Raw genomic sequence first — 23992 nt, 5'->3', positions numbered from 1 at the left:
CCCCACTCCTCCAGTGAACATCAGAGTCCTCTGTTCCCTGTATCAGTAGGAGGCTGCAGAAATCTCCAGGGGTTTCTACACATCTCTCCCTTCAACAGGCGAGGTCAGAAGCCATTTCCCCCGTTGTACTGTGGTCAGCCAGACATCACAACTGAGCACATTTCCAGATCTAGGATTTGCATTGCTGCATCCTTCCAGGAGCCATGGGGAATGGTGACCTCACCCAAACTACAGGGCATCTTTCTTTCAGCATAGGTACTTACAATGTCCCTTGGAAAACTGCACTAAGGATACGTGACCTGTCACACAAGAGGATTGAAGTGGACAGGACAGAGGAACAAGTACTTGGTACTGTGCAGACCAGGAGGCTGAAATCTGTAACCATAATGGTCCTCAGAGCAGCAGGACAGTAAACCACAGAGGTGAGCTCAGCTGAGCGAGGTCTCTGCCCACCCTTGCAGCTCCACAGCCAAGATAAAGTACAGGTGTTATGCCATGGTTAGCCCTGCCAGAAAACAATTTCCCTTTCTCAGGGAGCTCTGCTGCTTGGCTTTCATTCCAAAAGTTAAAACATTCCTTTTCTGCTCTTTTTTTTTTCTTTTTGCTTAACAAAGCATTTTAACCTTGTTAACCATAAAACACTTGTTTTCATGGTTTCCTTCCAAACTCATCAAAATGACACATTTGTGCAGAGTGTCTGTGTAGATAAAGGGACGAGTATGTAACTATACTAGGAGAGGTACCATATGACCCCATTTTACTCCTCAGGTCTGGGCAGGTTTAGGACCTAACTGACAGTAGTAGCATGTCTCCAGAAGAAGATCCTGGAAAGTATCAGGTTTGTGAGACTTCCACATCCCAATAACCGGATGAGGCCTCCCTCTTGAAGGACAGAAAGGAACAAAACCAAGCCCCATGGGCTGTGCTGTGACCCTTTCTTGTACCTAGTGCAAGGTGGTTTGAAGAATTAAAGCTTCTCCTGCATCACTAGAGAGGGATGAATCTTCTGAACTTCTCCTCTCCCTCACTCTCCTAAAACACCAAACCTACAGCCTGAGTTTGGGATTTGTACCCAGCAGCCAGAGAACCTGTTTAGAGGACCTGTCTATTTTACTGGTGAAGCCTTCTTGCTGCCTGTAGGTGCTGTAATACTGCAGAGACACAACTTGTCTTGGTGACTTACACAATTATACACCTTTAGCAGTTTGCAGCATGGCATATGTAAGGATGAATTTGGTCTAGAGAAAGGAGATGTACTGTGTAAGGAGAATCTGTTATTACACATTCACTGCACAGTTGTGTCACACTGAGTTATTGTCAGAGGCATAGGGCACTTTACTCTTACAGAGTCTCACATATGCACAGATTTAAGTCGCACTTCATCTAAGCCACAATGTATCCAGCTGTGAGTCTTATGCCAGAAACACTTTTACATTAACATCAAGGCTGAGACATATCTTTATGGTATCTTATCACCGGTATATGGGTCCTGCTAATGCACTGACAAGGATGAAGCTAATCTACCGCATTAGTGCCAAATGAAGCTTTCACTTGTTAGAAAGAAAAAAAAGACATCAGATCAAATTTTAGTCAGATATGAGCACATCACTTGCTAAAGGTGTTTCTGGAAGTCTTCTCCAAGCATAGACCCAGACTTCACTTGCCAGACTGGCAGGTGGTATAAATGCATTCTCTATTTCTTTTGTTCTTCAGCATCAAGGTTTGTTTTTTTAAAGAACCCTAAACCCACACAGCAGGGCATTAAACTGGTTTTTGCATACAAGTATCCTAGTGCAAATAAACCTGTTTACCCTTTGTAACAAGATGCACACAGTGTTTTGGTCAGTGTGGATGACTAGCAGCCAATCTGCAAAGGATATTGATTTACCACTACCAGATTCAACAAAGCCACTGTTCATCTCAGACTTCTCAAATGCATATTCTCAGCATGATTGGACCACAGCTCAGGTTGTGCTTTTGTACAAGCTGGTAGCTATGGCATGGAGTGATACTTCACAAAATAGAATACATTTTTCTCATGCTCCATCACTGAACCAAGCTACATGCTGCTTCTAAAGGCAAGAAATTTATTGCTTACATAGACCACAGCATCAACATGTGCAGTTTGGGAGCTTGGGTACCTAAAAGATGGAGATGCAAAAATGCAAACGAGAGGGAAAGCTGACTCAGAAGAATGGAGTTAACAAGTCAGTGTGGCTTTGGGGTGAGACAGAGGACAGTAGTCTAAAACTTTTAACACAGAGGAAACAGAATTAGTGCATTGCAAAAGCAGCATGTCTGGGAATAATGGGATCAAATTAAAGGGAAGATGCATATCTCACTGCATAGCAGGAAGGATTTCTGGCAGTGAGGTCTGGCAGGGACTGGAATAGTATAGTGGAAACCACATATAATGGAAATCTCTTTCCCATGAGATGTTAAAAAGTAGGCTGGACAGAGCATGAAAAAGATAATGGCAGGAGTAATCTGTTGCATTCAAGTGTTAGTACTGATAGGGCCACCAGGGGGGCAAGACCATACTTTTTCTGCAGTTCTTCCATGTGTGGGGCTGCTAGCAGAAACTAGTGGCTATTCAGCATCAGGTCCCAAAAGCATTTATGATTCCTTCCTGCTATGATATGTTGTTCGAGCCCCTCAGATTTTTGCCTCTGGGAAGCTTAGATCAAAATAAACTGGCATCACATCTGCAAGAGTCTGGGAACTGTTCTTTTATTGCCTGTGTGAAACACAAAACCAATTTTGTGTGTGTGTGTTCTTCCAGTTTTAAGAATGGGATTCTTTATCCTTTAAAACTTTGTACTGCAACAGCAGTCATGGGTTATTCAAGTCAATCATCTTGAAATATCTTTCTGTTGAGTGCCATGTTCCTCTCATGTAAGTCCAGATGAAACAGGTCCTGTTTTCATATACACACACTTGAGCTTGTGTGCCAGGTTTCTGAGGAATTTCACCCCTTGGGCCCTGCAGCAAGCATGTATTTAACTTGTGAAACGTGCATAGTATAATTTGGCTTCCCACTTAGTCTTTACAAAGTGCACAGAGTTGTCAATGCTGTCCCTCCGTGAAAATCCAGTGTGTTCATTCCCAGATTCAAGGTATTCATTCCCAGTTAAGAGACTTGTCCATGTGGACAAGTACAGGCATGCACACTGGTTCTCTAGGCAGCAGGTGTCTGTAAAGAGGACAGAGTGGAATAAAAGGAATGGATTGCTGAATGCACTGCAGCATGAGGTGACAGGAGACAGAAAGGTAACAAGTTCGACAAGTCACCCATACAAAAAGGAGACAGTCCTCACACATTCTCTTTCATCAATGCAAAGCTGTCTTTTCCTCTCATACCAGGACTCATGTACCAAGTCCTGCTCTGTACAGGTCAAGAAGCCTTTGCCTGCCGCCACCTGGGGGTTTCTTCTCATCCCCTCTTCTTCTCCTTTGCACTATGCACAGGACTCATGTTCTTTGACTCTGCCCTCTCATCCCAATCTCCTGCCCTTGGCACCGGTATCTCGTACTATTCCAGTTCTGACCGCAGGCGCCTAGTGTGGGTGACCCACCACCTATGGTCTCCATGACAGGCCTTGCTCAGGAATATGATGCTCAAGGTCCAGTCTCACAGGGTCCATCCCCTGCAGCAACTTCACACTCTGATCCAGCAAACTGAAGCCTGCATCATCTACAGCAGCTCTTCAGTGCCCCTTTGCAGTGGGCACCGGTTTAGTTCGTATATTCTCAATGGTGAAAGCTGGAAGCCTTTTCGTTTTGTAGCCCATGGGAAAGAAAAGCTGCTAAGTAATGAAACCTTCATACTTTATTTCTTCTGCCTCGCTCTGCAACTCAAAAATTGCTGTATCATTTGTTGTAATTCTTCTTCTCAACACCTTTCATTTTAAGGTCTATGAATTCAGTGACATTCTGAACAGAACTTCCTAGGGCTGATTTGCTCACTGAGCAAGTGAGATGCAGACACTGAGCCCGTGCTTCCTGGACACCTGGTTCCAGTAGCCCAGCTTTGATCTGGAGAAACTGTGCCTGAGGTTGGAGGAACTTAGTCCCACTTCTTGCCACAAAAAGAACTTGTAAACAAGTTTCAGTCAGCCATCAGGAAAAAGAAATAGAGCATTAAACTAGGCAGGGTACTCCAAAGCTGTTACAAACATTGGGGTTCTCTTCTACAGGGTTTTTGGGAGAATTTCACAAACAGGTTTGTTCAGAAACAGAGATAATTATCTTTCTCAGATCACAGAAAAAAGAAAACTAGAGCCCTCAGATGGAGCCAAAGGGAGGGCAGCTGCTGAGAAAGCAGCTTTGCAGACCAGGATCCTTAGTGCTGCGGGGCTGTTGAGCCTTCCAGGGCCCAGCTAAAAAGAACTCTGTGGATACAGCTTAGCATTCACACCTCAAGCTGGCTGCTAGCTGAGTGTTTACTATCACGTTCCTCTAATTATCTAATTTCCAGGAATTTATCTAATTTCCAGAAATTAGACTAAATTCCTGGCTCAGATAAATATGAACCTCATTCTCCAACCTGCTGGTATCCAGCGTAGACCTAATTTAATAGCAATGTGTTATCAAAGATAGCACAGTCCTGACAAGTCCTGGAAGTTGCAGCAGTTAGGATCTCTGTGAAGGCTCATCTACCCTTCTGATTTTCTATTTCTAGCATGATAAATTAAGAGAAGTTGAATCCCTGTGCTGCTACGAGACTGTCTCTAGTGTTGAGCTTAAATGGAGAGGTTATCACAATCTACTTACAGTATTTATCAGAAGTGTTTTGAATTGTCCCTACTTCTCACATTCTCTGTGTCCCTTCTTTGACAGATCCATGACTTCAGTTTCTAATTTGACCTTCTGAATAGCTTCAGATTAGATAATTAACACATACTGCGTATGCACCTGCTTAAAGTTCATCCTCTTTAACCACTCAGTCAGTCCAAGAGTGGTCCCTTCTTCATCCCGCCTGAAGCATCTTGTGTTTGAGCCTCCTCCTGCTGAAGTTCATCTTACTTCCAACCTCTGCTAAAACCAGGGCTCCTTCCCTCACCCCACATGAGGGAAGTAAGGGAGAAGCTAAACTGAATAGGAGTTGAAAGTTGATTCATCACGCTGCCACCTTTCCTGCTAAGGGGCTATTTCATTCACTCAACCCGTTTCCTTCAGAGCAGCTACCCAAGTGGCTCCATGTGTGCAGGTAAGACAGGGTGCAGCCTTGCATTGTGTCTACAGCTAAAGGGCTTTGCAAGTCACTTAAAGCAACACTATGATTCAGATGGTTTAAAATAATGATGTTCTGCAGGACACAATCAACAGGAAGCTGCTTATCTCAAAGGTCTATATCAGATAACCATGGTTCATGCATTTTATTCCCCACTGAAAGAATCCACACATGTGCCCAGCCTTCCTGGCCATCTCTCTCCCCTGTGCCTTTGTTGGAGACATGAGATCAGGTGCACTTGCCCCACAGACTGCACTATTTCCCCTCTCTGTGTGGGCAGCCTGGGACGTTGTCAGCTGTTCCTTCATTAGCTCACCTCTCATCCTTCTAGAGCAGCAAGAGCTCTTAAGAACGAGGCCTGGAAGTACATACAGAGAGGCACTGATTAATCTGGGGAAACTTGACAGGCTGTGTATAGTTCCCAGACCATTAAGAAAAACAGATGTCTGAGAGGGAAACATCAGGAAGCTGAGAAGGATCCTGGGGAAAACTCTGGCCAGGAACAGAGCTCTGAAAAAGCAGCTGGTGCAAACTGTGCACTAGGAAAGCAGCTATGTCTTATGGTGGCCCCACTGCTCTTCTCCATTATCTATTATTCTCTATTATCTCACCCCTCCACCCATGGAGGCATTTGCTAGTAGTGTGAGTATCTCAAGGACAAATCTCAGATACTGGATATATAAGCTGTGTAAGATGCTTGGGAAGAAAGACACTCCAGTGCAGCCAGACCGCCATCCTTGTAACAGCTGCAGTCAGCTGTAGATTAGGACATCAGCATCACTCTATCAAGGTACATATCAGGCCTTGGCTCCGAAGGAGCTATTCTACATCTGGTGTGTCTGTGGATTCCTAAAACAACACAACCTCATCAACTTACCTATTCAATGGATAATTTCTGAGAAATAACCCCTTTCTTTTCCCCACATGCCTTTCACATCAATTATCTGTAATTTAGATATCTGCAGTAGCTCATATCTGGTTGTATCAACCAAGTTTTCATACACCATTGTTGCTAGAGGGCTCCAATCAGTTGGAGAGAAGGACCATAGGTCCTGACTGACGCACCAGAAAAGCCAGAGGTCTTCCTGAACTAAGTTAAAAGCTGTGTAGGTGTTAATCTAATTTAATTTTGGAGAAATGAAGAGTGGTGCTGCTTGAAAGAGAGTGGGGGTCTTTAGTTATTTAGTAATGGTGCATTGGCTCTCAGATGACGCTGAAATCCTGCTGCTACTGAAATGCCCACTGGCCTCCTTCATTGTGATCTTCTTTGAGAGAAGAACCAAGGGCTGTATTTAACAGGGCATTTCAGAGTAAGGAACCTTGTTTTCAGCATCCCAAGCCAAATTTTCATAATCAGGAAATCTGCTGCAGAATTGTAGCTCACCAGCAGCACTCATGTTTTAGAGGCACAAAGTATTTCCCCAAAACCCCTTAGAGGTATTGTAAACTTGAAGGAAAAAGACTGCAAATGTGTCACTGGTATTCACCTGGAGCAAGGAAAGAGCTCTGCAAGATCAGCATTGTTCTTTTAAGGTCAAATGCTCATCATAATGAGCAGAAAAGAAAAAAGTTGTTTGTTTTGTTTTTTTTTTAACTGTTCCAGGCAAATACAGCCAGTAGTTTTTAAACTGGACATGTTAACTCTAAGAAAATAGGATGACTCTGAGTTCCCAGGACTTCATAAAGGGAGGAGACGCATTAATATAGTCTTCAAGTATAGTCAAACTTAGTAATTGCAGAGCATTTTTTAAACTAGTCACATCTTTGTATCTCAGTGCTTAAGGTTATTGATGGCTTAGCTCCAGTTTGCAGTGTACGGGGTACCACTGGGTAGTAGTTGGATGATTTGAAATACTTTGCCACCTACAGTAGCCACACAGAAAAATCAGCTTTTGACTCTTTCTGTAGTTTTCTTTTTTTTCTTGAAGCTCTGGCATTCTGTGATTCTGTGATCTTAGCCTTCTCTAAAAAGACATGTCTTGCCCTCATCACAGCAAAGTCCTGAATGGAGACACTAGTGCACACCAGAGTCTCAGAAGGGAGAGCCACATGTGGTATGGCTGGGCTTAAAACCCAGAACGAATGAGGTTTTGAAGTTGCACTGTTTCAGGTGGCAGGAAAACCCCTCTTGCAAGGAGCTGCTCCAGAGACAGGCTGCCACACTGCTTGTGTGGGCACAGCCTCTGTGCTTTCATTGTTTCTGCACTTGTGTGGCTGGGTATGATCACATCAAGCCAGATATCAACTTTATCCACAATCTTTTTCCTGTTGCCTGCAAATTATTTCCATGTTGACTGCTTGGCCTGTGAGCAAGGAGCTGTGTTTGGCTGGTAATGAGGCAATTACACACGCATGGCCCTTTTACAGGAAAGGCCAAGGCCATTTCTCCTTGAATAGATCGGGCTCCTTAATGAGCCTTATCTCTTTTCCCTGCTCTCTCAGCCTCTCTGCCTTGGGTGTAGGCAACTGGCCTCGATTTTTGCCTCTCCACCTAGCCCTTCTACTCTTTTACCTTCACTGTTTGCAAACAAATGTTGTCATGTAGCTTAAAAATCTAGTAATATTGATTATCATAATCTCTTTTTACTGTATGTCATACATCTTCCTCCCTCTGTAGCCTCATGTCTCACTGGTATTAGCAGTCTTTTATTTCACCTTTTTACCTCTTACCCCAGCCTTGTATCTTCTCACTGCAACAGGAGTCACCTCATCATTCGAGTACCTTCTGGGCCTTCCTTCTTGAATATTCTGTCTTCTGACACTAAGTCTCATTTCAGTTGTTCTATTCCTATTGCTTTCAACATCTTTGAACTTCTCCTTCCTCTCATGTTGTTGACTTAGTCTAGGGAAACTGTAGGCTGACTGCTTAGCCTGCGCAGGTTACTGAGACTCAGGCAATTGTTAGGGTACAACCCTGTAACTGCAGGCAGGAAGGGTAAGCTGAACAAACAGGGAATGCATGTGACTGAGATGTGAAATCTGTTGTCTCACTAGCAAAGTGTCTTTAAGACACCCTTATAATCATGCTGGATAATATCAAAGTTTTAAAAATCTTCAGACACCAAACTGGAATTCCATCAAAAACATAGTTCACTGAGAAGGAATCAGTCCTTTGTGGGTGCTGGACTTTGTTAGGGCTTGCTTAGGATGAGTTTTGTGGCAACAGGTCATCTCAGTTAAGTGCCTGAAATACCCTGTACCACACAAAATCCAGATAGCTACTACTTCTCACAGAGGTGCAATGCAGATATCTGGTGTTTGTGCATGTTCATGCAGAGCTGTGACTGGGCTGATGAATCCCTTTGGTGTGAGCACAGCACCAAAAGAATGCATCCAGTTTGATGCCACCATAAGAAGTTGTGACTGTGGGGCCCATATCCCTTACTACAGGTTTCCTTGGGCTACTCAGCATTGCAGTGTAGCTATCCTCAGACACTTCTGTTGTGGAGAACCAGTGTGCCATGGAAGACCGAGTGTCAATGTGAAGCTTGTGAAACCCTGGACTAAAATTCTGTCCTGAATGTTGAGGGCAAGTTACTGATCAGCTACAGGACTGACGCAGAAATTAAACACTGCAGTCACATCTTCAGCCTGGAAACAATCCTTGCAACCATTGCTTGACTCTGCTGATCACTTCACTAGGCATCTGCCTACTTGACACTAAAATTCAACCAGTGCCATCCTGCTTCTGCAAAAGACTGGGATAGTCCCAGCTGATCTGGCCATGGGTGGGCTGCTGCCCAGACCAAGCTGGCATTAGAAACTAGGTATTTCCTTGTTACATTCCCCTTGTACCACAACCTCATCTCTCCACTCTTCTCTTCAGCACAATGAACACAAGCAAATAGGATCAGGCATCTTACAGCAAAGGAAACTATGACACCTGTGTGTTTGTTGCTGGAGGTCTCTGCAATCACCTCAGTCGAGGACTCCTGAAACACTATACATGCACATAAAATAATTGATTTACATTTGAAATGGTCTGCCACCTCCTTCCCTGAGCAGCAGGTCATGGCTGAACAGCCAGATGCCTTCCTGCACAGTGCACAGCAGAACCAAGAGCTGCTCACGTCTCCATAGGGTAGGGCTGAGATTACATATGTGCTGCCCCTGCCAAGGCACACTGCGCAGCAGAGCCAGGTGCTGCAGCTCCCTGCCTGTTTTGGTAATGACTGTATTAGATCAAACCATTCTTGGCAGACTTTGACAGACATGATAAGACACTTGCTCAGGAAGCGGATGGTCTGGGCCCCGTTCTGTTTGCAGGGGGTGTGGGCTTCAAACCCTTTGGTCTGTCTGAAAGAGGTAATTTTTAATCTGGTGCTTAGGGCACGGCCTGTTAAAGCCACGCCAACATGCAGCAAGGGTTTCAAGATTCCCTGGGGCAGAGGGGAACTCTGCCTGGTGATCTGAGTGCTCTCCTGACAGATAAAACCCTGACTTACCCCTGGGCCGATTCTGTGGTGTATGCAGCAGTGGCTACACATGCATGAAAGCCCATACACTGCCCTCTCAGCAGAGGCTCCTAACCATGAAGGTTTGAGGTAATGCTGCTGTAATGAATTGGCCTGTGAGGTGCTGGGAACGTACAGGCACTAGGCAATTGCCAACTATTGTCGTTACTAAAAGGAAGATTCAGGATCTAACTTGTACTTTTCACAGTGATATTTGCTGAGTTTGCTAACCTTATCAGACAGTGCTTAGCAAGTACAGGTCAGGCTCTCTAGAGAGCTACAAACCATGGCACGACGAGAAGAAAAACTTGCCATAAATCCAGCCTTCAAAGTTTTCAACACCAGCCAAAGGCTAGCATGAGGTGGCTGGCATACCCTTCCTATATAAGGGCCTTTCCAGCCTGGACTGTTGGTTAGGACATCTTACTAACAAATTTCACAGAGGCAAACAGGAGACTGCTTCCTCCACTTTGGGCCCAGCAGCAGCTGTCCCACCTCATCAGGTTAAACCGAGACTTCATGAAGCTACTCTGCTGAGAAGAGATGCCTTTTGGGAGATGTGGAGAAAGGTGGCATTGGTACTGACTGTCTTTCATGAAAAACAATACTACGTAACAGTAGCATCGCACCTGTTTTATTAGCAGAAATGCGTCAATAGCAAAGGGAGGGACGTCTCCGAGGGGAGATTAAAATAACGATTACCTCATTCAATTTCATTGTAGTCATTCTCTGAAACAGAAAGTAGGTAGTGTATTCTGCAGATGTTTCTATAATTCTGTTGTGAAGGACACAGCTCCTCACCTGCATGTCTGCTGCTCTCTGCTGCCTGGCACTGAGTGAGGCAGCAGAGACACTTGCAATGCTCTTGAACCACACCACCTAACTCCAGCCACCATCCAGTGGTCCCTGTTGCCCAGCACTATTAGGGTAGGCTTTTACTTGTGATAACCATTTGCTGTTATGTTCAGGAGCTCTAGGCAGTCCTGAGGTTGCTTGGAGGGACCCTGAGCAAGCTTCTGATCCAAACAGGCAGCAACTTTTCTTTGAGAAAAGCCTTGCTCCAGCCACTGTGCTAATTGTCCAGGCCCTTTTACATATAGACATGGGTAGCTTGATCCACTGAAAGAAGAAAAAACAGCCATAGTTTCCCCTCTACTTTCAGCAAGCAAGGCAGGGAGTACATGAACCATTTTTTTTACAGTATAGGGGACAAGTTGAACATAGTGTGCCTTCCTTTGAAAAGCATTTGTCCCTTTACTAGTTTCTGGCTACATGGTATCTCCTACCTCCACCAATTCCCAAATCTTTCTTTTATGAGCCTTTAAATTTGGCAGATCTGAGTCTGTAGTTTTGAAATCACTGCACTGTATTTGCTGACTTATGGATGAAAGCTGCTCATCGCTGCTGAGCTGGAATATCCTCACATTTCCCTTTGCACAGTGCTTGACCCTGACTGCCAAGGTGGCAGTGGTTCACGAGGGACCTCTCAGAAGGAGAAAATCAAGACCAGACCACCGAAAGCCTTGAGAAAAATGTTTCCCTAAAGCAAACTCTTTCCAGAGTTGCTTTCCAGATAAACGTTTTGTATTTTTACATACTTCATGTAAAGTAGAATTTTCCTGTCCTTTCTCCTAAAAACAAACAAGCAACCCTCCTTTCAAGTCCACATTGCTCGTACTATTCTGTCCTGTGTTATAGTCAGAGCTCCTTTCTCTTCATCCCCCTCATAGCTATGCAATAGCCTTGCAGCTGAGTTCAGACACAGACTCATCCTATGTTTGTTCATCTGTGTAGGGATCAGTGTTGACCTGGGTACCACTCTGTGGAGCGATGTTGCACTTCTCGGAGTTGTTCTTGTGGCTAACTTATTCCAAGACTTCAAGAGACATGCCAGCAGTGGTTTACACTCAGGCAAAAAGCTCACTCTCCTACAAAAATGTTAGAAAGAGTCTAAGAGGAGACTTGACATCTGTTCCTGCAACATGCATTTTGGTACTTCTAGTCAAATTTTTTTTAGGGCTGCTGTGACAGCTCCTGTTTTCACTAAGATTAGAACTGAAGAAAGATGCTAGAGATGGCTGGGCTCTAACAGCACTGACTGCCTTGAAGGTAGCATGTGTCATCAGAAGTCCTTACCTCCTCCTGCCTGTCTTCATAACTTTCCTTGTCTGAAGGAAACCAGCTATGTAGAGACACGTACAGATGAGATGTATGCCTGAGTTAGAGGAATCTTAAGCTCATCTCTGGGACCCAGGAGCTCAGACTGGTCCCAGACCTAATCTGAGATTCCACTCTTTCCACAGAGTGTTTAGAAATCTGAAATATATTCACAATATATTCCCACAGGCTGCAGGTTGCTTTCCCTGGAGCTGCAAGATTGAAGATTGAATCTGTTGCATGTGATATCAGCCACTCTGCACTGGCAGATTGTATGTCCTGATTTCAGACCCAGAATTCTCTTTGAATCTTTGAAATGGAAATCTTACTTTTTTTGCGTCTTTCTGTTGTGTTTCACTCCTATGTTCTGGCACGGGGGGATCGATGGCAGTTAGAGGCTGATTATTCCTCTTCACCCAGACATCTGATGACATCTCAGAGGAAAAGGATGAGAACTCTGCACACTGCCATTACTAAAGATCACAAAATTCTCATCTGGGATGAGAAATGGAGGAGACAGAGAGAAGTAGAAAAATATTGTTTCTTTTCTAGCATTTACGATACACCTGAAAGATCTGCAAGGCTGACACAATGATGGACAGGACTGGCTATAAGTATCACTGAACCACAGCTGCTGCCACTTCTAGCTGGGGCTTCTGCTGGTAATTAAAATTTACCACAACCAGACAAGAAGCAGCCTCATTGCCAGATAAGATGCCAAGTGAAAAAATAAACCACATAAATCCCTCCTGAAACAGAGAGTTAGAAGTCCTCCAGTGAGAATGATTTGTGAGGGTAAGAAGGGTAAAGAGAGAGAGATGAGAAGAAGGATGCCTCACTGGGATGGAGAGAAGACTCAGTGTGACAAGAAAAGGTTTGTTTACTCAGGGCTGACATCTTGGGATGTGTTGCTTCTGACATCTTGGGATGTGTTGCTTCTTGAGCCAGGGGACCAGCGTGCTGCTGAGCTCCATTTGGAACAAGCATTGTGAGATTCCTGTCTAGGGAATTAAACGAATGGGCCGAGGCCAGATTTTTTTTGTGAGCCCACATGCTTCCTGGACAGTCTGTGCACAACCTGCATTGATGGGTGGGTGACAAGGAGAATGAGAAGGCTCAGACTGTGGTAGCAGCCTCTCCTGGGTTTTGCTGCCCAGATTCTCATGCTGGGATTCAGGTATTTTCTCACCCTCTTTGCCTCTCAGTTTGCTCCTTTGAGGGAGTTTATTTTAAACCTACCCTGATAACTTACTTCTCCTTTCCCAGTCCAAACAATGTTCCCTTTTCAGCATCATCCTGATGCTATTGATGTACTCACATAGACACAGATAAACTAATCGGCTCAGGTTATGTTGTCTGGAAGGTGCAAACTGAGATTCATCTAAATGGCAAATTGCAGAGAGATGGCTTTGAGTGAAACTAAAAACTACAGATTAGAGAGAATTTTCTATTAGTAACTTGGGTCCAATCCTATTAAAAACTATTCTTGAGCTTTTTTTTCAGTTCATTTAAAGAAGAGTTGCTTATGAGCTGCCCATCTAATCTTATCTTCTTTTATGAAATGTGAGAGCCAAAATAACTAGTGCCTGTAAGGAGAGGCTGAAAATGAAAATTCAGTTACCTATTTCCTTCCATTGAACAATGACAAAAAAAGTGGCAGATTTGCCCAGGTGAACCTAAACTTGTCCGTTCTGCTTTAAGGTTAAGACCCACACCTAGGGATCCACTCCAGGTTTTTTTAGATTATCTTCTTTGAACAATAAATGAACCTAGGGGTAGGAAAACATAGTTTGGTGGATTGGCCTCTTTGGACACTTCCCTTTAGAACAGGTACTAAAGATACTCCTAACTGAAAGATTTTATTACTTCAGTACATGCAGACACATTCATATTATCTTTAGCATTATTGAATGTTATTGTGGCCTTAAAAAAAGTAAGGCTGGTCTGACATGCATGTGTGCTTGGCTGGTAATGAGATGCATTCATGATGTATTCTCCAGAGCATAAGTTCATGTCCTTTCCAGACAGACCAGAACTACACCATAGATCACACATCACATGAATATTCGGTAGCCTTTTGCCTCCAGCTGTCCTCAATGGTTAAATAAAACAGATGGGGCAGGGAGAAAGGATTAGCTCTTGCTTATGGGAATGGTTACCTCAAATCCGTGGGGCAGTATGGGAGGAGCTAGTACTGTCATCACTTCTCTCATGCTTGTTCTGCAAGACAGACATCTCCAGTTCATCAAACCCTATCTCTGCAGGGAAGACTTTTCAGGAGAGAAGCTGCAGACCTCATGGCAGGGGAAGGAGACATTCACCCCACTCCTCCCCCTGGGGGGTCCTGAAAGGAGGCACATTCACTGCTAGAGCTTAATGCTTCATTCCCAAAATGCTTCTTTCTGTGTCAGAAACAGGTACTTGAGAAGTTTGAGACTGGCTTTTTTCAGCCACAGTGATTGCTGAAAAACAGGCACCTCTGTCAGATTAAGGCTGTATTTCTCCCTACGTGAGCTGAGTTACGCCAGTGTATATGGTAGAAGCTTTCCTGTGCAGATAAGGCTTATGACTGTCTGACTCCTCAAATCCTGTATCTGCCTTACTGAAAAATGAGAAAGGTAGGTGTTGTGTCTGGGAAGGCTTTGCACAGACAGTATGTCCTTTGCTTTCATAGGGCTGAGCAAGGCAGGGAAGAGGGGGGAAGTGTTCAAGGCCAGGCTGGATAGGGCTCTGATCTAGTGGAAGGTGTCTCTGCCCGTGGAAAAGGGCTGGAACTAGATGAGCTTTAAGGTCCATTCCAACCCAAACCATTCTATGATTCTATGACTCTAGTTTGACTCTAGTATGATTCTAGTTTCCTCCCTGCAGATTCATCCCTCATCCCTTCCTTACCTGAGGGGGTCCTCCAGGCTTTGCCTTTGCCATGCAGTGGGGCAAATCTGCTCCCCAGACACACGTGGCTGCCACTCTTCGACGTGGGGCTTCTGGAGATCTCTGACACAGTATCTGTGGGTCTTTTGTGGGTGTGTAACAGAAACTTATTCCGATTCACTCAGCTGCCAGTGTGGCAAGGTGCTCAGTTGTGTCTCAGGCAGGAGGCAACAGACTGCAGGGTGAAATACCAGTGCCACAGGCCAAAATAACCTTTACCAGCAGGCGTGCAAATATATGATTTTTCTGCTGTTCTCAGCCCTCTGGACAGGAGGATATATCAGGATGCAGTTTCCTCAGGCTCTGTCTGAGGTGGTTAAAGGGAAGTCCTCCCCCTGAACTGCAGGCTGATGCTGCCAAACTTACATCCCCTCCTGCTATGGCAGTGTAAGTGCTTGTCAGGCGTGCTGTGAACTCAATTGCTGAAATGATCTGAGTTAAAAATAACCTTGTAAAGACTTAAGGGATATATTTTTAGCCCAGATCATTTCAGTGATATGGTGTACAGCACAAGCCCCACAAATTCACACTGGTGCAAGGGAGGGGGGAAGGGGGAAACGAAGGTCAAGGGAGAAAGAGTACTTGGAAACATAAGCTGTCTTTCTGGCAAAACCAAGACCTTATGAAGCTGCACCCCAAAAACACTGACCCTCTCTTGTTCTCATTTAGCATACTGGCAACTGCCTTCTCATAGCATGGTGTTGAGAGCTTGGTGCTGAGGGTCACTATTTCTGGATTCTGTTTCTGTAATCCTGACACTAGCCCTGAACTTCTGATGCCTTATTGTGTCTCACTCTGACACACTGTATTTGTCATTATTTTTGCCATATTTGCTTTTGCTGGGGGAGATTGTATGCGCAGCAATGAAAAACCCCTGTGGGAGTCACCGCGGAGCTTTGCAGAGCTTGCGTGAGCACAGGGTATGGGAAAGCGGCTGGCACGATGGACTGGTGTGAGAATGGCTTCAGGGAATCATTACTGTGAAGCTCTTTAGAAGCAAGGGAGGGATGTGAAGTTGAGGGAGTGGCCTCAGTGCACATCTAGATACAGTTTCATGAGAATTTGTGTGTGAAGTGCACAGGACCAGTACCAAAATTGTGTAACCATCACTGAATTCATAGCTGCTGAATACTCCAGCCTTGCAAGGTGCTGTGGAGGACTTGCATCTCAGATTAAAGGTGCTCCATTTGGCCAAAATATTAGACCATTTTCTGCAAAAGCAGACAAGTCAGAGGACTCATAGGGGAGGGAAGGAGAGTAGGGCAGTACAAATCACTGCTGTTATTCAGCTGGCATTTAAGTACTGCTTAAGCCAAAACACTCCACTGTTTGGCAGCTAATAAACCTTTGCTCTTTTCATCAGTCAAACCAGGTGCACAAATCCTTCATTGTCTGCTTCTGAATCCCACTGGTACACTTTCAGACTAGTATTTCCAGTAGCGTATTATGGACAGTGACAAAACTGGGGTTAGGTCATGACCAAAACTGCTAGCTGAAGGCTGTTGGGCCCAGTTTTGCACCAGTATCAGCAAGTCATTTCAGTTCACCACCAAAGCCACCTCTGGCTTTCCAGTTTTCTACAGGAGTGGAAATTCTCTGCATTCTGATTTCATAAAAAAACTCATTGTAGTGACACTCCTCACCTGTAGCTCAAATCATGATCTTTAAGAAAAGCTGTTTGTGAATATCCAAGGTGTATGCACAGAGAAACTCTGCAGTCTCTTGACCTTTTCTCTGTGGGCCTCTAATACACACTTTCTCTCATCTGCTGCCCACAGTGGGTCCATGGGCTCTAGCAGGGGAATTGGCAAATGTCACTGAGCCAGGTAAGGACATTGCTGTACTGAGGGATCCCTCCCACATCAGGCAGCCTTTCTACCCTTGCATTTCTGGCACATTAAATCACCAAGTTGGGACTGTGCTACCAGAGCTGACTGTGCCACAGCATCCAGGCATCTCCAGTCACTACCTTGAGTACTGAGCATCTCCACTCCCAGCTGCCTTGAAAAGATACAGCAGAGATGATGTGGGACATTTCTATGGAGACCTAGTGGTATTTCCACCAGGGAGCCTGTGAGAGAAGCAGGGATCTGTGCTAAAAATAGTGTCCCCCTTTAGGCTTCTGAATCTGCAGAATCAGGAATTGGTATCAGTTTTGCTTTCACAACGGAGGCAAGGATTCCGAAGCATAAGGAAGGAGAGGCTTTGGTGAGAAACCTTGAATTGCCATGATTGTACCTAACCCACAAATAAAGGCAGGACTTTCCTCTCCAGTGCTGTCAAAGGGGCCAGGTTCAGTTTTAAGAGCTGTCCTGGGTTCAGCAGTAGCAGTCATGTTTTTTCCTTTGTGTTAGCTGGTGCAGTGCTGTGTTTTGACTTCTAGTTTTGAGAACAGCGTTGGTGAAGCCGATGTTTTCGGTTGTTGCTAGGTGATGTTTACCCTGACCAAGGACTCTGTGAGGCTCATGCTCTGCCAGGGAGGAGGGGAAGCTGTGAGGAAGCAGAGACGGGGCGCCTGACCCGGGCTAGCCGGGGAGGTATTCCATACCACAGCACGTCATGCCCGGGGTGGGGGGTAACTGGGAGTTACCCGGAAGGACAGGAGCTTCCGGGTGGAACTCGTTTTCTTGGCCGGTGGTATCGTATTCTCTTCCCTTGTTATTTTCCCTTATCATTGTTTTAGCTGATAGTAGCGGTGGTGATTTGTGTTGTACATTGGTTGCTGGACTGTTCTTGTCTCAACCCGTAGGAGGTGTACTCTCTCGATCCTCCTCCCCGTTCCTCCGGGAGCGGGGAAGGGGAGAGCCCCGGTGCAGGGAGGGGGGGGGAGACGAACACGGACCTTGATTGTTGTCAGCTTGGCACCACTCACTGGGAGTGAGTGAACAAGTTACCTGACTGGGTTTAAACCACGACAGTTTTATTTGGCGCCCAACGTGGGGCACGAGGGGTTGAGATAAGAACAGATCTGACTGGATTGATAGTCACTCGTCACAATGCTGATTTATTGGCTCTCAAGGTTTTTCCTCTTGATCTCACAGTTTCAGTATACCATATCTTACGTCCATCCGGTATTGGCTGTATTAGTGTTTTTCAAGTGTGGGGCTTGGGCTAAGGTTTTTATCCCATTGTACTTTATGGTAATGACTTGTAATACAATAGAATCATTGATCATGAAACTGATCTGGCTTATGTTCCCAGTGTGGTCACCACCTTTATACTTTGGGAGGTATATGATGGAGGTGCTTAGCAATTACACATCTTTTTTCTCCTTCTCAGGTGCTCAACCTGTGAAGGAGACATCCTTTTACCCTCCTAGTCGTCCCCCCAGACCATTTACATTTGAGAGTTTCGAATTTTTTAAATGGCCTTTTAATGCTCTTGAGACTTGTTTGCTGATGGTGATGGGAATCACCATGCTAACACGCATACAGAGTGTGTTTTGCCCACTACTGATTTCAAGAGTTAAGCAGATTCAGGTTTGGGTCTTGTCTGGGGTCAAACGACGATGTAGGAGGACCGAGAGATTTTCCCAGAGGCTGGACAGCCATGAGTGGCAGGGTGTGTGGGATAGTATGGGCAAGTATCTAGGTCAGTGGGCCCCCCCAGTATTTTGGAATTTCACTACCGAACAACTGCAAAATCCAGAAGAATTAGTAAAACACTTAAATGAGGTGTGTGGTCATTCTGGCCATACCAGAGATGGACAAATCACGGCAACGTGCTGGGGCTTGGCCTATGCTTACAGGGCCTTGTTCAACACTATCCAGCACCTTCAAAAGGAAAAGAATGTCGGCGGATTTGAGGGCAAAGCGACAGTCGCTACTCAAACTTTGGCTGCAATGAACTGCGCAGCTACCAATAAAACTGTCGTGGTTTAAACCCAGTCAGGTAACTTGTTCACTCACTCCCAGTGAGTGGTGCCAAGCTGACAACAATCAAGGTCCGTGTTCGTCTCCCCCCCCCTCCCTGCACCGGGGCTCTCCCCTTCCCCGCTCCCGGAGGAACGGGGAGGAGGATCGAGAGAGTACACCTCCTACGGGTTGAGACAAGAACAGTCCAGCAACCAATGTACAACACAAATCACCACCGCTACTATCAGCTAAAACAATGATAAGGGAAAATAACAAGGGAAGAGAATACGATACCACCGGCCAAGAAAACGAGTTCCACCCGGAAGCTCCTGTCCTTCCGGGTAACTCCCAGTTACCCCCCACCCCGGGCATGACGTGCTGTGGTATGGAATACCTCCCCGGCTAGCCCGGGTCAGGCGCCCCGTCTCTGCTTCCTCACAGCTTCCCCTCCTCCCTGGCAGAGCATGAGCCTCACAGAGTCCTTGGTCAGGGTAAACATCACCTAGCAACAACCGAAAACATCGGCTTCACCAACGCTGTTCTCAAAACTAGAAGTCAAAACACAGCACTGCACCAGCTAACACAAAGGAAAAAACATGACTGCTACTGCTGAACCCAGGACAAGAGCAGATGAAGAAACATGTGGTTGAAAATAATTTTCAAATTTACTCAATTTTATAAACTTATTTGGAAGAGGAAAGTGAAACCCTGTACAGAGGACTTGCTAGTTGCACTTCCTCTTTTGCAGATAGTGCCATGCTTACACTGATGGTACAATTCATTTAGTGTTTTAAGTCTCTGACTGACACTTTCCAGAATACACAGTGCTTAGACACTTATTTTTATGGAACAGTAAAAGACCTCAGAGTAGCAGTCACCAAATTACTGATGGAATAATTCTTTCACCTTAGCTCACTAGGTTTAGCCCATGCACACTTCTCTTAGGAAAAGGGAAAGAATCAGCAGTTAGTTGCAAAGAGCACAGAATTCACATCTGAGTAATTTCACCTTCTTTTGGCAAAACAAAAAAGCAGAGCTCCTTATCATCATCCTTCAGAGAAGTGGTGGGTTATGTCACCAAGATGGAAAAAATGACCAGGAATGGGAGAGGTTACGTTACTATTGTGGGGCAGGAAAGACCCACCACCGAGCTCTGGGGTGAAAGTAGCAGACGCATGTCTTAGGTGTGGATGAGGCTGAGGGCTGCTGGTACATGCTCTGGGGTAAGAGTGAGAAAGTGAGGCTTCCCACCTCCCTCCCAGTGCGAGGCAGACTGACATCCAGCTCCTGGAAGCCAGGGGCATGGTGTTCTCCTTGAAGTGCAAGGAAGGAAACTTTTTGCATCCAAGTGTCCCAGTATGGCACCTTCCATTGACTAGAAGGCATAGAACCTGGCACACCAGCTGGGACAAAAACCCCAAACAACCAAAGCCTTAGAAAAAGATGGATTCTTGACAGAAGTGTAATTGTCAGAAAGGATCCGAGAAAGGACTTTTCCTGTTGCAAAACATGTGGTGTAATCGGAGAGCCTGCAGTTGGCAGTTTGAGGAGTACACAGCCGTGGGCTACTTGTGCTAATCTTAGAAGGGCATGTTCACTGCTTCCTGCACCCGGCCAGCAAGCTTCGCACCGGTGAGAGCCACGTACAGTCAGTGCCTGCTATGAGGAAAACAAAAAATGCATGGAATAATTCCAGCCTCACAGATTTGATCATATCCAAAGAAAGGGAGCTCTGTTCTCAGACTGTAACTCAAAGCGAAAACACAACCACTCCAAAACAAGAGGTCAGATAGGCCAAGAGGAAGTGCTATGTCTTTTCTGTGTAAAGGCAAAGGGCTATGAAAAGGCTGGAGAAAAAGAGACTATGAAGGAGGTAGCCCATCCACCAGACACTGAGCACCTGCAGCTCCTCAGCCTCAACTGAATCCTCTGTTCAGGTCGTGCCATGCCCAGGTGTCCTAGAAGCTGGTAGCCAAGCCTCCCAGTCCATCCTCCCTTACCCAGGGTTATTTGTTTCCTCCTCTTTCCAGCCTGCCCTCCCTTCATGAAAAAACAACTTACAGCTGGGAACTACTCTCCCTCCCCATTTATCTAGCCATCACTTTTCATGTGCAGCAGTTTGCCTTGCTGTCCTGCTTACCTCACTGCTTCTTTCACTCCTTTTATCTGACACTTCCCTTGCCTGTAGTTACTCTAATGAAGGCTGAAAAGATGGGGGGAAGGTGTTAGAAGTTCCCTCAGAGGAGACAGTTGATGGGGCTTTTGCAGCTGGATGCAAGAAAGCTGGTCCGAGGCATAGAAGAAGTTTATTGGGGGAGATGTAGTCAGGATCCTGGAAACAGGGAATGGCAGACACCTACTGGGGCTTGCACGCCTAGGAGAAAGAAGACAGCATTTATAAGGACCAGAGGGAAAGGCCCTTTTCCACAGTGCAAACAGGCCTTAGCCATGCTGCTCTCTACCAGGTTTTTCAGACTAGAGAATGCTCCAAGATCCTTACTGTAATCTCCTTGATTTGCTTTTAATCTAGAAAATAGGAGTCTAAAGAAATTCCTACTTTAGAATTTTTTCAAGTTTCCACAACTATTTCTTCAGACCCTGTAGTGTGGTGACCCAGAGGCTATGGTCCATACATTGGCCAGATTGGTATTTCACCTCCAGCTATGCTGAAGGAGTGGTTCTGCTAATGAGACAGCAGGTCCCTCCTGGGCAGGGCAGTATGAAGGGGGAAGGAAGGGCTCTGCCGCAGTTTTTGGAGAAACAAATGTATTCCTTTAGCAGTGGACTTTGGGGGAACTTTCTGACTGAGAAGCAGAAGAGTGTTGAGGTGGAGGGGTGGGAAGTGTGGTGCTGGTCATGCATTCATGGTGGTGGTAAAGGAAGTGGAGGTATGAGCTTCATTGCTGATGGTTTGTTGTTTCGAGGTCTCTGCCTTTAACAAAACTATTGTTGCTTAGTTTAGTATTCCCTGGTGTCAGATACTAGAGATGAAGAACAAAAGTTTCCTTTCATCAACTTTGATTTCAAGCCTTTCTTCTCATACTGCTTGATACACATATAGCAAAGAAAACAAGGGAAATGTGGGATGACAGCAGGGCTGTAGGAAGAGTTGCACCATCCAGTCTCTATTCTTCTCAGCCTGTTGTTGATCCAGGGGAGGGGAAGCTTCTCTCAGCCCTGGTATTTCCTCCCCCCATGCACACCCACCTGAGTGTTTCCTTGCCAAAAAAAGCAGAACAGCACAGGGACATCCCCAAGCAGATGCTGGCATGCTGTGAGGACGTGGAAAGGCTTCTCACAGGAGAACCACTGGTAAAGGAAGGCTGACAGTGATGAGGGCAATAAATATTGAAAGGGATGGGAGAGCTGAGAAGGTGTATGGGAATGTCCTTTACTGACCTGCTCCATCTGCTCACTGCAAGGAAAAGATGGGGAACAGACACTTGGCTTGAAAATAGTTTGCTTCCAGTGAAAACTACTGAGCCTAGGCTCTTCAGCTAGTTCTGAAAAGATTCTGTGGAATTGCTAGTTTTCTGGGATATTTGAAAATGCTCCTATATCCTATCTTCCCAAACCTCTTGCTCTCAGACTGGGTGATTGATGCCATATATAAGAAACTCTGCTTTAATTCCCTGCTGAATCTTGAACTTTATAACCCATATGCAGGCTTCTCTCTAGCCCATTTGCTTTTCCCAGCCTTTACTCATAACTTCTTGTTCCCAATCTGTCAGAACAGGCCAGCAGAGACCAACTCAGAGGTGGACAAGTCATCATCACCCTCAGTGGCTCAGCTAGCAGGGAAATTCAAAGAGCAAGCAGCCAGTATTACTGGAAAAGAGGTAAGGTGCTCTGCAGCCACCAGCAGGTAATTGAGTAGGAAATGAGGCATTTTCCTCTGCCTGTAGAAGTTAGAGCATCAGTGATTGGAGCATGAATCCACCTTGATTTTGAATCTTTGCAAAGAATTTGTCTCCTGGTGCAATGCAAGTGTGACAGTGTCTTCCATGCATTGCTGATTTGTATTTTGGTAGAGCCAAACCTCAAGACAACTAGACACTGTCTGTACCTACCAGTAGCACTGTACTATCTGGGCTGGCTTTTGTGGGCAGAGTGCAACAGTGAATAATGAAATAGCTAATACTGAGCCATTGAAAAAGAAAGCAAACAACAGATTTTGCAGTGTAGAAGCCAGTGGCAGGTCATCACTACCTTGTTTACAAAAGAAGGTTTCCTCCAGTTCCTTCTGTACAGGTGTGAGAAAGAAAGCTATCTCTTTACTTGCCCTCATTACCCCTTCCCAATGACATTTCAGACTCTGCCTATCATACTGAAACTTCATTTTATTGGAAGCCTGCTATGCCAAGCATTACCTCACAAGCTGTCTTTCACCAGATAAGCAAAACACCAGAATACCTCTCTTAGGAAGAAAGGAAAATCACAGTGTTTATGGATGGAGTTTGACATTTTAGGAGAGCCCCCTGTATCATTATGCACTGGTTTAGAAGCATATATGTTTACTGGTGGCCCTCCTCAGTCAGTGAGCACCACTTTAAAACTGAACTGCTTCTTTCTGCTGCTCAGCTGATTTCAGCATGTCCCAGGCTGCGCCTAAGGGGATCCTCCCTGTCTTTGGCTGGATGCAATAATGACCTCTACCCTGTAGTGCTGGTATGCCACCGTCTATCAGAGGGCAGCAATCCCATAGCCAGGCCCCAGGATGGGAATAGCCAGTCTCTTCCCAAGTACTTTTTTTCCCCTTTAGTCACCAGCACACCACTCCATCCATCCCATTACAGTAATTTCCCCTGTTTAAGGTGTGGGATTTAACTGTACTAACTGCCTCACCCTTCAAAAGGCAGAAAGTTCTCAGACCTCTCTTGTGTTATATCTGCATACTTCTGGTACTCCCAAGCCAAGGCAGTGTGGAGGGGCCTCACAGTGGGGAGAAACTAATTTTCTCCAGAGACAGAGGAGTACAAAGTTTCCTGTCTTTTCTCTCCAAGCCATCTGTCACTTCCCCATTGGCTTTCTCAAGCTGGCTTCAGATTAATGGCTGAGTGGATGGTCTTTAACCCTTGCTTGACTCTTGCCAGCAAAGGGGAACCTATCAACCAGGAAACCTCTGATACATTCACTGTGGCACAGCACAGCATTTGACGGCTGCAAAATGGTGAGGTTTCAGTAAGACATGACATTATTGCTTTCTAATGTGACAAAGTGATAAGGGCAGGGCTGCCCTGGCCACTCAGAGATGCAGCATTGCCATGCTGGCTGCAGCATCATTAGCAGTTAAGTGACATCAAGACTACAGCTCCTCCAAGACAGCCAACTCTACAGAGAGCAAAGTGCCATAATTCAACTTT

The 23992-nt window shown here is 45.4% G+C and overlaps 1 protein-coding gene across 1 annotated transcript in view; it reads left to right on the top strand.

Moving 5' to 3' along the window:
• RCSD1 (RCSD domain containing 1) overlaps positions 1–23992 on the top strand; it is a 34258-nt gene that overhangs the window by 3571 nt on the left and 6695 nt on the right. Inside the window, exon 2 of the mRNA XM_061454486.1 lies at positions 22361–22468. Within this exon, the coding sequence (XP_061310470.1) occupies positions 22361–22468 (108 nt within the window). The remainder of the gene's footprint in view (positions 1–22360; positions 22469–23992) is intronic.

The sequence above is a fragment of the Pezoporus flaviventris genome, unplaced genomic scaffold (genome assembly GCF_033815535.1).
Source record: "Pezoporus flaviventris isolate CSIRO_AGI_PZ_B2104156 unplaced genomic scaffold, CSIRO_AGI_Pfla_v1 ptg000015l, whole genome shotgun sequence".
In the NCBI taxonomy this organism is placed as follows: Eukaryota; Metazoa; Chordata; class Aves; order Psittaciformes; family Psittacidae; genus Pezoporus; species Pezoporus flaviventris.
This window is presented reverse-complemented; position numbering and strand designations above follow the sequence as displayed.